Source organism: Sciurus vulgaris (assembly GCF_902686455.1).
Source record: "Sciurus vulgaris genome assembly, chromosome: 17".
Lineage (NCBI taxonomy): Eukaryota > Metazoa > Chordata > Mammalia > Rodentia > Sciuridae > Sciurus > Sciurus vulgaris.
The window spans coordinates 3,727,851-3,740,126 of NC_136478.1; the positions used below are offsets into that span (position 1 = coordinate 3,727,851).

The 12,276-nt window shown below is 43.8% G+C and overlaps 1 protein-coding gene across 2 annotated transcripts in view; it reads right to left on the reverse strand.

Moving 5' to 3' along the window:
• Positions 1–10,213, reverse strand: part of USP10 (ubiquitin specific peptidase 10) — a 62,088-nt gene extending 51,875 nt beyond the window's left edge. For both annotated transcript variants that reach the window (XR_013760349.1, XM_079118278.1), the window contains exon 1: positions 10,092–10,213. Coding sequence is in view for 1 of the 2 variants with exons in the window: in XM_079118278.1 (XP_078974404.1) it covers positions 10,092–10,112 (21 nt within the window). In the remaining variant the exon portion in view is untranslated. The remainder of the gene's footprint in view (positions 1–10,091) is intronic.
• Between the last annotated feature and the right edge of the window lie 2,063 nt (positions 10,214–12,276).

The following is a 12,276-nucleotide window of genomic DNA, read 5'->3' on the forward strand; positions in this document are numbered from 1 at the left end:
CTGGAACTGCAGTAAAGGTGCTCTATTTGTGTTAGCACCACCTCAGATCTCAGGGTTGCATTTGCCAAGAAACAGGAAAGAGTTTCACAAGATAGCTTATAAGTGATACGCATGTCAGTTATCTGGATTCAAGCCACTGCATGAGAGATAAAGAGAGCACTTAAATCCCTGAAGGGGACTTACGGGCCACTCATGCATTCTCAGTGCAGAAAAGACAGTCTGAACACTTCAGGCAGCCACCCCTTTTTAATCCATTAAGTCCCAAGTTTCCAATTCTGTGAACATAATAATTATTTCCAAGTTACCATAGTGGTCACACTGGTTGCTTGATTTAAGTTTTTATAGCTGCTTTACATCTGGGACACTGGGTTAATCAGCTCTCATCATTACAAAGGACTTCCACAGAGGGTCAATGTGTCCTTTGTCATTGTTTAAGCTGGGATCCTCATCTTCACTCCTGGAACTAGAACCACACCCTCCTCAAAACACTGAATGACAACCAGAGGTTCTCTCTGTTATTTCCTTCCACTAGTCCCTCTGTCCAGTTGCCCATGGTCTGGACAAACAACCCGAGTGCCCAAGTTGCTAGGCAGTGTGAGTGCTACAGGAGTCAGACCATGCAAGACTCTAGAGTGCTTGCTTCGTAGTGCTCACCAGGCACACAATGCCACCTCCACCAGGCAAGGCTGCTCTTACACTGCGCTCAGAAAGGGGTCACACAGGCCTCTGTAAGTTACCTGCCTTCCGGAGGAAAGACAGGGCCCTGAGGGAATTGAAGTCCACAGGGACCACAAAGAGGGCCATAAACACAAAATACATAAGATGTGTCTTCTTTTTCTTAAGAAGTGATCAACTAATTAACACAACTAACTCAAATCTGTTTCCATTAGTAAAAAAGCCACAGCAAAGAAAAAATAACAGTAACATACTTAACTTTCTATTCACCTTAAAAAGAAGAAAACAGTTTGTCTGACTGAGTAGAACTCTAATCACAGGTGAAAAAGGAAGTTGATGTTCCTGGCACAAAGAGCAGAGACTGGAAGTAAAGTAGTACCAAGAGCAATTAAAACAAGAGACAAGAATGTCCTCAAAGGGGAATGAAGGGAAGGGGGAGATGGGAATAGGAAAAACAGTAGAATGAATCAGACATCACTTTCCTATGTTCGTATGTACATACATGACCAGTGAACTATGGGAACTTACACTCCATGTGTGTATGATATGTCAAAATGCACTCTCCTATCTTGTAGAATTAAAAAGAACAAATGGGGGGGGGATGACCTTAGCTGAAAAATCCATTAACAGCAACAAGAACTCCTGGAAACAACTAGGCTAACTACAGACAGGCTTCAGCAAGAACTAGAAGGCAGCTGTGATGAGCAGGGTGGGCAAGGGTGGAGGCCCCTGTCAGAGAACCTCTACAGCTTTGCGACAAATCGGTCTTAACACTGAACAAAAGCAATGTGCTTTGCATCTAACCTTAACCTAACCCTAACCCTGACCCTAAGCCCAACACAGGCCCAGGTAGCAAGCAAACACTAGCTAAATGTTTATCAAAAAGAATTAATTCATCAGTCACTTAATGAACTTCAAACAGAACTGAAATCTCACTCGGAAGACCCAACATGATGAATCATCAAAGCGGCAAAGTTTTGCTTTCTCCCTCTGGGTCTGCTTACAATAATTCCTCTCAGTGCTAAAACTGGGTGATATCACTCTCAGTAGGACAAGCTGAAGTTTTTGCTGTTCACATGTAACCTAGACTGAAGACAGTAAAATATGTGTCTAAAGTATGACTTATTTATTTCCCCCAGTTCACAGGTGAAACGAACAAAGCTGTACACAAACCCGTACAGAGGCTCCGGGATGAGAACCCAGATGAGTAACCTGGGTGGGGGAGCTTAACACTGATTGGGGGCCGGTTCACAGGGTGCCTGACTGCAATCAGCAAAGGGTGCCCACGGATCACAAGTTACATACAATACTTCAAAATTTATTAATTTGCTTCCAGAAGTATTAAAAGTAACATTTAAAGATCTCAAATAATCTCAGGAGAGTCATGGGATGCTATGGGTGACACCTTTGTTAATACTTTATTTTCTAGAAATATAATCAGGGAAAAAATGTTTATAAAGGTATATTTACCCCCCCCCAAAAAAATACAGGAAATACTGTCTCTAAATCGCCTAACTACTCATCCCATTATCATTGAGAACATTCAAAGGGTGACTCGCCTTGCATCAATCTGCCTTAGATGTCCCCAAAAGAAATGTCCTGATGGGCACAGTGGCGCACACCTGTAATCCCAGTGGCTCAGGAGGCTCAGATAGGAGGATCGGGAGTTCAAAGTTAACCTCAGCAAAAGTGAGGCACTAAGTAACTCAGTGAGACCCTATCTGTAAATAAAATATAACAGGGCTGGGGATGTGGCTCAGTGGTCAGTGCCCCTGAGTTTAACCCCCATACCAAAAGAAAAAAAGAAAAAGATGTCCTACTTCCCCCTCAAAGTCATGGCAGTTAAGATGCTTGGGGTGCAAAGGTGAGCAAAGTAGATTCCCAGATCTGCAGAGAGCTGAGGAATTCAGCCCTAGACACAAGAAGGACCCTAATCAGACCCCCCCAGTTGTCCCACCAAGCAAGACCAAGCAGGGACCCACGACCTCCTCAGACCTGCCATTTCCCAGACACCCACCCACCTGCTCCAAGAGAACACTTGGTCCTCCCCTTCCCTCACCACTTCACCCTGCATATCACTTTAGCCACAAACTGGTCTGTTTCCCATGCTCACTGGTATAGCCTCAAGGCCTGGTGCACAGGAACCACTCAGTAACTTTTTTTTCTTTATACTGGGGATCTGAGCTACATTCCCAGCCCTTTTAATTTTTTAATTTTGACATAGGCTCACCAAGTTGCCTAGGTTGGCCTCAAACTTGTGATCCTTCTGCTTTAGCCTCCCAAGTAGCTAGGATTACAGACATGAACCACCTGGCCCAGTCTCAGTACTATTTAATGGTTGAACAAACCAACTAACAAGTGTATGTTCTTGATATGTGACACTGTTCACATGTCTACTACAAGAACTACTACCCTGAAAATGGATCCAGCGTTAGCCTGTTTCTCTCGACACTGCTGTGAGATTTTAAAGTCTAAAGGAGCTACCTTTTAACCCTACACTCCTAATGTCCAGTCACCAAAAACCTTTGAACAATCATAAAATATACAAAGTCCCCTTTATATGGTTCTGAATAGAAACATCTAACAGCCGACAAATTAATTCCAAACAAAATAAGATGCTAACCCTGGAAGATCTAATTTTGTATTTTATCAGTCAGAAACAGTTTAGTGTGGTTGTCTCTGGGGTCAGTAACCTGAGTTGGGAGAGTATTTCTTTTTATTTCTTTTTCTTTTCTTTTCTTTTTTTTTTTTTCCTGTTGTAGTACTTTGACTATGCAAAGTGAGAGGAAAAAAGATGACTTTGGAGATGGTGAAGAAAAACTCGGGTGAATTACCCACTCCACTATTCACAGGCAGGAGACCTACCAATCTCTTCATCTAAGGAAAGGCTGTATGCAAAGGCAATGAGCCAACCAGAATCTGAATGGGAGTCACCTCTTTTTAAAACATAAAACCCAGAGTAGAGCATGGCTGCTGCAATTAAGGGGCTGAATGTCTACCAAGAAAAAAACTTGTTTGGACAACATTTTTTTTTTTTTTAAGAAATTTTATTTATTTTCATGGGGTGCTAAGGATTGAACCCAGTGTCTCAAACATGCTAGGCAAGCACTCTACCACTAAGCCACAATCCCAGCCCTGGACAACATTTTTATTCCTCAGAAATTTCAACACCACTTCCATAGAACTCTTTACACTGGATCTTGATAAGCCACTTTAACCTCCAGAATATCTAAAATCAGGTAAAAAAGAAAAACCTCACTTGGGCAGATGCCTTTAGTAATTATGAAAACAAGGTCTGCTCTAAAACGTTCAGTTCAGTAACTATCTGGTTAGAAAAGACTGCATCTTGAATCAATACAACAATGACCACAAATGCCCCAACAGAAGAAAAGTACAGAAGAGAAATGTGGAACTGGGGACTAAGGAGATGAGCAGAGAATGACTTATACTTTTCACTTTAAATGCTCTATATTGTTAGCATAGTTTAAAAATAACATATCTTTATTTTGTAATTAAAAATAAAAACATTAAGGACTTTTATCATAATGTAATCTACACAAAATTAGTAACATATTAAAAGCCTTAAACATTTCAGCATTTGCTTTTTCATTCTACACACTTTCATTAAAGAACTCTATGGGGAGTTACAACATGAGACAGTCTCTTTATCAATCTCTTCCAGGATGGCAATTTAGGCAAAGCAGGAAAAACGCAGGACCTGGAAGTCCAAAGACCTGCTTTTAAGTACCTGATAATTCACTTATCAGCCATGTGACCTGTAGTCACAACCTCTGGGTCTTACTTTACTCATCTGTAAATGGTGATAACAATACCAATAGAATTGCTGTAAGGATCGTTTTATAAACTAGTTCATACCATGCAACATTCTTCAAATGCTGATTAATGCAGAGCTTGGTGTTTTACAATAAATATGATCTTCCTTGTCCCAAGATCAGATCTACTCAGAAGAACTATTTCAAGTCTTAAATAAATATATATGGTCTTGACAGTCATCTAAAGAAAATTATTACCTAAAATATCAAGAGAAGCCATACATGAAAATTTTCTCTCTCTTCCTCTCAATTTTGCTGTGGAAAAAAAAAAAAAAAAGCCTTAGGGAAAAAAAATTTTTAAATAGAACAAGAGATGGCTGACAGGGTAAGGCTCAGTAGTAGAGGGCTTGCCTACATGTGCAAGATCCTGAGTTTGATATAAAATAAAGAATCATATATGTATATACACACACACACAGAGAAGTTTTTCACAACATTGGGTGGGAATCTCCAAAAACTCCAGAATTAAAATTTATTTTCAAACTCTTTTCTAGATACCCTAAAGCTTCAGCCTGCCCTTTCAAAAGGGAAAAGGTTGACATCTTCTGAAAGGTTAGAAAGAATTTGTATTTTAATGATATAATGATGTCTCTCAAGAGGGACACTACTTCACAGTTACAAAACTTCTAACATAGGAGAAATGGGGGGGGGGATGAATGCTAGAAAGCCTCTTGACAGTTATTAAAATAACAAATAAATTCACAAGTTAATTAGTCCTGACTAAATTCAAACAAATTGTAATAAAGCTAAAATACAAAGCTTAGAGCCATGGCAAAGGATGCTAATACTATGTTTATGTGAGAACTGAACAATGCAGATTGTCAACTCCTTACACTGATGAGGTAAATCATAATTTTCTACATAGAATTATATATTAAATGCTCTTAGCCAGTTCTATTTGACAATGTCCATGCTTGCAAAATGTAATTTATACCGAAATTTGGCTTTATTCCATGTGTTTTGTTTGGGAATTTAACCCAGGGCCTCACACATGCTAGGCAAGCACCCTATCACTGAGCTATATCCCCTACCCTATTCCATGCATTTTAAAACAAAAATGAGTATTTCTGACATGCACTCACAATGATGGAAAACTTCTATTCTTGTGGTTGTGAAGCTGTCCTTACCATATCCCACCCAGCCAGCAGACCTAATGGGGTGCGCTACCCATGGGACAGCTCCGTTTCCACCCCAGCCAAGGTCTACATATCACCCACAATATCAGGTCTAGCATGTGATCCTCTATTTTGTGCAGTTTTGTTTTGCTTTTTTAGTTCTGGGGATTGAACCCAGGGCTCAGCACCCTAACCAAACCCTCTACCACGAAGCTACATCCCTAGCCTGCATTTCACGGTTTTAATGCTTGAGTTTTGTTGTTGTTTTGCAGCACTTGGTTTCTTACAGCAGCAATACTCGGTTTCTTACAGCAGCAACACCTGATACATCTAATATTATTCAATTAACATTTACACAGACCTATTTTTTTCCTACAATAGCTCCAATGAGGCTGTAAGTTTGGAGCTGTCATAGTAAGGTTTTTGATACTTTTAAAACTACTTGGGGGGGGGGGGGCAAAGACCTACCAATATGAACCAATACAAAGATGAAAAGCATTTCTTTTTAGGGACAAAGAGAAAACCAAACACTACCACCATCAGAGGAGAGAAAGAGATGTGTGCACCGAGGTAGCCAGATATTAAAACGAGAGACCAAAGGCACAAGAGTAGCACCTGCCTTTTTATGAAGAGATACTTTTATTTAATGCACTGATTGTGGAACTCTTGAATTATAGAGTATGGACTTAGATGGCCCTTGAGCTGATACAAGAAAAATAAATGGAGAATTGATGTGAAGAAAGACAACCAAATAAAGCTGCAGATTCAAGACCAAAGGGCAGGGGCCCAAGGGTCTTAATAAGAGCAGCCATCATTCTCATGCAAGTATTACCGTTGAGGAGAAAAAGTACAGGTAGGCAGGCTTGAATCCTCCTGGACATTACCCTTCTCTTCCAAGCCCCAACCCACACTTCTGCTGCACATCTCACCTGCCCTTTTCCCAGGAAGAGGCAGCTGGGACAGTAAAAGTACCAATACAGGGCCAAACGGAGAGGGTAGCTTCTGATTTCCCAGGTCTTCAAATGAAAATGGGTCATAATCAAGGAGCTTTCTAGTAGCTAGAAAAAAACTAGCTCATGAAAGTCTAAATAAGCTGTACATTTTCTGATCATTGAAACAAATACTGTGAACATACTCTATGGGCTCCCTCTCTGATCCCACACTAGTTCTTAACCCAGCCTGGACTGACAGAAATGGGCATAGAAAAACCTTTTAGGAGATCACATCAACAGACAGGAAAACTGCAGTCCAAGCACATGCAAGTCTTTGGAAATGGACTTCTACACTGCTGAAGTGGCACTAAAGTGACAAATGACAGTAATCCAATGGACCAACGCCAGCACATTCCACTGCAAACAGATTTGTCTGTTTTGTGTGACAGTGATTCTCCTATGTGTGGCAGTAAGCAGCAATAACGGCCTAATTACAAATTTGAAACCAAGTTCTTCCTATTATTTTTCATTCTTTGCTACAGTATCAGAGACAAGTGTCCTGAGTACCATGGTAAATGTGCCACTTGAAAACTCTGATCCATTAAGAAGATGTGCTTAAAAAATAAATAAATAAGTAAAAATAACCTTATATAACTAATTTGAGTGGAGATGATACAACGTTTTCCCATTATTTGAATATTGTACTCTAAACACAGCAAAAAGTAAACATGACTGACACAGGTCTGGCATTAAATAACAATCACCAAACTTTGGAATCCTTTTCTTTAAGTTTTCTTATGTGAAACACATTTAAAAATCATGTTAGTTTCACATAACAGAAACTGAAACTTTTGCTCAGGAGAACAGTTTAGAATCCAGTGGACCCATGGGCTGCAGAACACGAAGGCAAGGCCCTGGATACGATGCACCTGGCACAGCCAATCTGTAGAAACCACTCAGGCAACCATCAACTTAGAAACTTTTATCATCTATAGCCTTAAGTGCTGGGGGAGTGGCTCGGTGGCAAATCACTTGCTCAGCATGCCCACAGCCCAGCACCACAAAAACTAAAAAAGGACACGTTTAAATGTTCTGCTGTCACTGTACAAAGGAAAACTATCTTCAACTATCTTTTCAGTATTTCAAATAATTTCATTTGCTTCAGTAGCTCATTACATGAGATTCCAATCAAAATGTATCTCTTTGAGAATCCCACTAATCCACCTGTCAGTTATAAACAAATCTGGTGACACAGTAACACTATGCCATATGCTTTAAGGTAGACCTAAGAAATTCCAACATGTAAATTGTAGGGGCCCCACTTTCTTCAGGTTGAATTCAGAAAGAATGGGGTGGGTCTCTGCATGCAAAGGCAGAGGACAGAAACTGAAGTATGATACCCCAACTGGGTGAGGAAGCATTACTGTGGAGACTTCACTAGACATAACTTTGATGGTCACAAGGATTTCTTCAAGTATTAAGATAGAACAAGTAGCTTCAAATTAACTAAATCATTTAATCAGTTCACTTGTGACAACAAATATTCACAAATTAGAAATGTACTTACATTCCAATTGTCAAAGTTCATCACTTGTATTTGTTAAAGATGAAAATGGCATTTGAAATGCTTATGAGTTTCTCATCACTGCACTTCAATCTAGGGAACAGGGTTCAACCAATTCTTTCCAATAATATGGAAGGCTATAATCTATATTAAAAGTTTAAATTCTAACCTAACAAGTCAATGTGCAAATGGGACCTTCAACTTTGGCTTCTGGTTGTTACTTCCAACAGTAAATAAGTGGTCTGCAAACCATGGCACTTAACACATGGAAAGCCGATATTCCCGAATTAATGAATTAACAAACCATTAAGACTAAAAGACCATGAAGACAGCAGGTGACCGAATAAAACACATTTCTTAAAATACTCAGAACAACTCAAGCAGGATCCAATAATTAAACCTGTCATATATGGTTCTATTTTTTTTTTTCAAAAATAAAATTGCACAAAATCGAACTACTGCCTCTGCTCCCTTCTCCTTGAGAGACATTAAAAGAACTTAAACCACAGTGTGAAAGAATAAATCCAAAACACTACTAATATTCATGTTTAGCAAAAGTTTGCAAATCCAATATATTAAAGATGTGTACAGGCATTATGGTCAGATAAAACTCAAATACTGCGACAATGAACACAAATGAAAATACAATTAAGCTTACATCTTATCACTATTAAGATTTCAATTTTGCATTGTGATTGGTGATTATTAAAGTGAATTATGCCTGAACACACTTTATTCACCTCAAAAATCACAAGGAATATTAAATATTAGTTCATAATGAAGTATACTAATCTTAATAAGCTATTTAATCAGTAGTTAAGCTGAGCAAAAGGCAAAAAACAAATTCTTAAGAAAATATTTGAATAGCACAATTTGTAAAATTATTCAACTATTAAGTGCCTTTCTGGTGCAAGAAACTGCACTAAGCACTTACAAAAGTAAATGTACAAGTGAACGAAAGTTAAACGGGGGAAGTTCTGATGCAAACTTAAAATCGCAGTTTCCTATAATATCTAATTTTAAAAATAGGTTTTCGAGTTTCTAATCCCACAATATGCATCAATCACAAGTTATTAAAATCACTGTTTAAAAGAGGTCGACTTCATCTGCCCAGAGACTACAAAAACCAATTGCTTAAGAGTTATGATTTTACTCCCCACCAGTTTTCCAAATAGCTACTTTGTTTTATTTCCCAAATTTCATACAAAAGCACACTGAGATGGCACAAAAGTGTGCAACAATTTCTAGGGATTAGACGTCAACAAATCAGGGGCCTAAGGCAAGCATGACAAGTAACGACCCAGGCTGACTTTTCGCCTGAATAACTGCAATTTGGGGGAAGGGAGCACAGCATGGGGGTGGGGGCAGAACTCGACCCTGAATGCACATCTCCCCAATCCGCAAGGTTTTTTACTCTCTCTGCTCCGGATTACTCTGAACGGCCCCGAGCTGGGGCTTCTGCTCTGACAGGGTGCGTTACTGTCAGCCTGGCTGGGGTGCATCTGTGCAAAAGATGTCACTCAGAGGCAAGTGCAAATGCGGTCCCCGCGACTTGAGTCGACTTCTCGGCAGCAGCGCCTCCCGATGCTGCGCAGCGGCTCGGGTCTGGAAGCCGGAGCAGGCGCAGCCCGCGTGGCCCAGCCGCTGGAGGCTGGATGCGGGCGTGGGGCGCGGGCGGCAGGGGCGCGGTGACCGGCACGCAGAGGCGGCCCCCGCCGCGGGGCCCACGCTTCGTCTGGGCTAGACCGCGGCCCGCAGGCACGCGGAAGCCCTCCCTGCCCGGCCCGCCGGCCCGCGGCGCCCGCGCCCCGCGCCCGTCCCGCGGCCCGGGGGCGGCCGGGCACAGAGGGGCGCGGCGCGGGGCCTAGGCCAGCGGCGTGCCCGCGCCGCCCCTACCGCGCCTGCCCGCCGCGGCGCCGTCCCCCCCACCGCCCGGGACGCTGCCTTCCGGCCGAGGGCGCGACCGAGCTACCTGCGGGTTGCGGAGGGCCATGGCGGCCCGTTTCAATGGGACTCGGCGCTGCTCCGGCGCCTCACGCCGCGTCCCCCGCCGCCGCCATCTTCTCGCCGCACGTCCACGCTCGCAGCGGCCGCCGCGCCTGCGCACTGCCGCGCCGGGGCGGGGCGGGGCGGGGCGGCGTGCGGCGCGCCTGCGCCCCTCCGGAGGGCGTGCCCCAGCACCGCCTCCGCGGCCCCGCCCCGCGCCGCGCTCTGCGCGCCTCGAGTGGAGCCCGCTGTCCGCCCTACCCCGCAGCGTCGGGCAGGGCCGGCTGAGGGCGCGTGGAGGCGGGAGGGCGGAGGCGCGGCAGTCCGGGTCGCGCGTCGCCTGCGGGAGCCCGGGACCTCGCGCCTCCCCGCCCTTCGCGGCGGGGCTCGGAGTGGGCGCTCGAGGTGCCCGGGGACGCCTGGTTTATGGAGACCACGCTTCCGCCCATCCGTTCCCTCGCGTCGGCTCCACGCGTGCCGCCTTGCTAGGTGGGCGTCGGAGGGTGGGGCGCGGGGCCGGGGCTGCGAGTGGCGAGCGCCGCGTCGCCCGCGCACGGCTCCCGGCCGCACCCCGGCCCCGCGCCCGCTTCCCACTCTGCGCTGGGACCGGTGCCCTGGCTCTCCTGAGCCTCGGTTTCCTCACCTGTGGTTGAGACGGTTGAAATGCCTCACTCGCGACCTCTGTGAGCTCACTGGCCAGGAGAGCTCTCGGTAAAGACGGGTTATTATTCACCCACGAGGCTGGTTTCCTTGTCAACGAGTATCTACAGATGAGGATAGGACCCAGCCCCACGTGCCATGAAACGGTGGACCCGAGGTGGGAAGCCGTGACGAACATTAAGTGGTAGGGAAGGATTGTTCTGAAATAAAAGAGCTAAAGGACAGCAGCCAAATACGATGCATCAGCCTTAATTGGACCACGGTGCTTTTTAAGCCTGTTTCACTATTTACTTTCTGACGATTGGAGAAATTTGAACTTGCATTGGATATAGATGATTAGTGAATTATTGGTGATTTTCACAGTGTAAAAAATGATTCTCTCCATCCATTCTCATGGAGAGAATGTCCTCACTGTTAGAAGATGCATTCTGAAGAAGTTAGGGGTGAATATAAATGCCTGTCAATTTTTTTTTAACAGCTCAACAGAAAGGACAATCTGGGGGCAGGGGCAGTGACACATACCTTTAATCCCAGTGGCTTGGAAGGCTGAGAGGATTGCCTCAGCAATCAAGGCCCGAATCAGCAACTTAGCGAGACCTGAAACAACTTAGCAAGACCCTGTCTCAAAATTAATAAAAAAAAAAAAAAAAAAAAAAATTGAAGGACTGGGCATGTGGCTCAGTGGTTTGGCACCTATGGGTTCAATCCCTGGTACCAAAAAAAAAAAAAAAAATCCATATCACACAGATACATATGAAGAGACAGAAAATGTAGTAAATATTAATAATTATTGAAACTATGTGGTGCTGTATTTCAACTTTTCTGTTTGAAATTTTTGATAACAAAAAGATGGGGAAGACAGTATATCATTATGCATCCCTGCTTTGAAGACACCGTGTGAAAACCCTGCCTGCACATGGAGAGAGCACCTGCATGGAATATGAAATCCTACCGGTGATTCACAGTAGGCGTCTGTAATTTGTGTCATAATGTTGCTAGAGCAAAAATAAAATTTTAATAAATGACACTCAATCTTCACTTCCAAATAATTCACAGAAATGTTAATACATGGTTTTAAAACAAAGAGATAAATGGAATATAGGCCCAGGTACTTGCCATGAATCTAGGGTCAATGGAGGAAGCTGGGATTCAAAGCAGACTCCCCATTGGCTGCATGAACTTTAGCAAATGGCCTAGCCTTTCTATGAGGATCCTGTATGAGATATGGTGGGCAGAATAAGCCCCTCACCACACCCCAAAGCTGTGCACATCCCGACCTTGGGACCCTGTGCCTGCGTGGCCTTCCCTGGTGGAAGGGGTACTGCAGACGTGGCTATGCCAGAACCTTGAGATGGGGGCGCGCCCTGGAGCATCCAGCTGGGTTCATGTCACCAAGGGAAACGGGGCACAAGAGGGACGGAAGACAAGGAGATGTGCCCCAGCAGAGCTGGAGAGAGGGAGGACTTGGAAGGGGCTGTTGATGCTGGCTTTGAAGGTGGAGGAGACAGGGG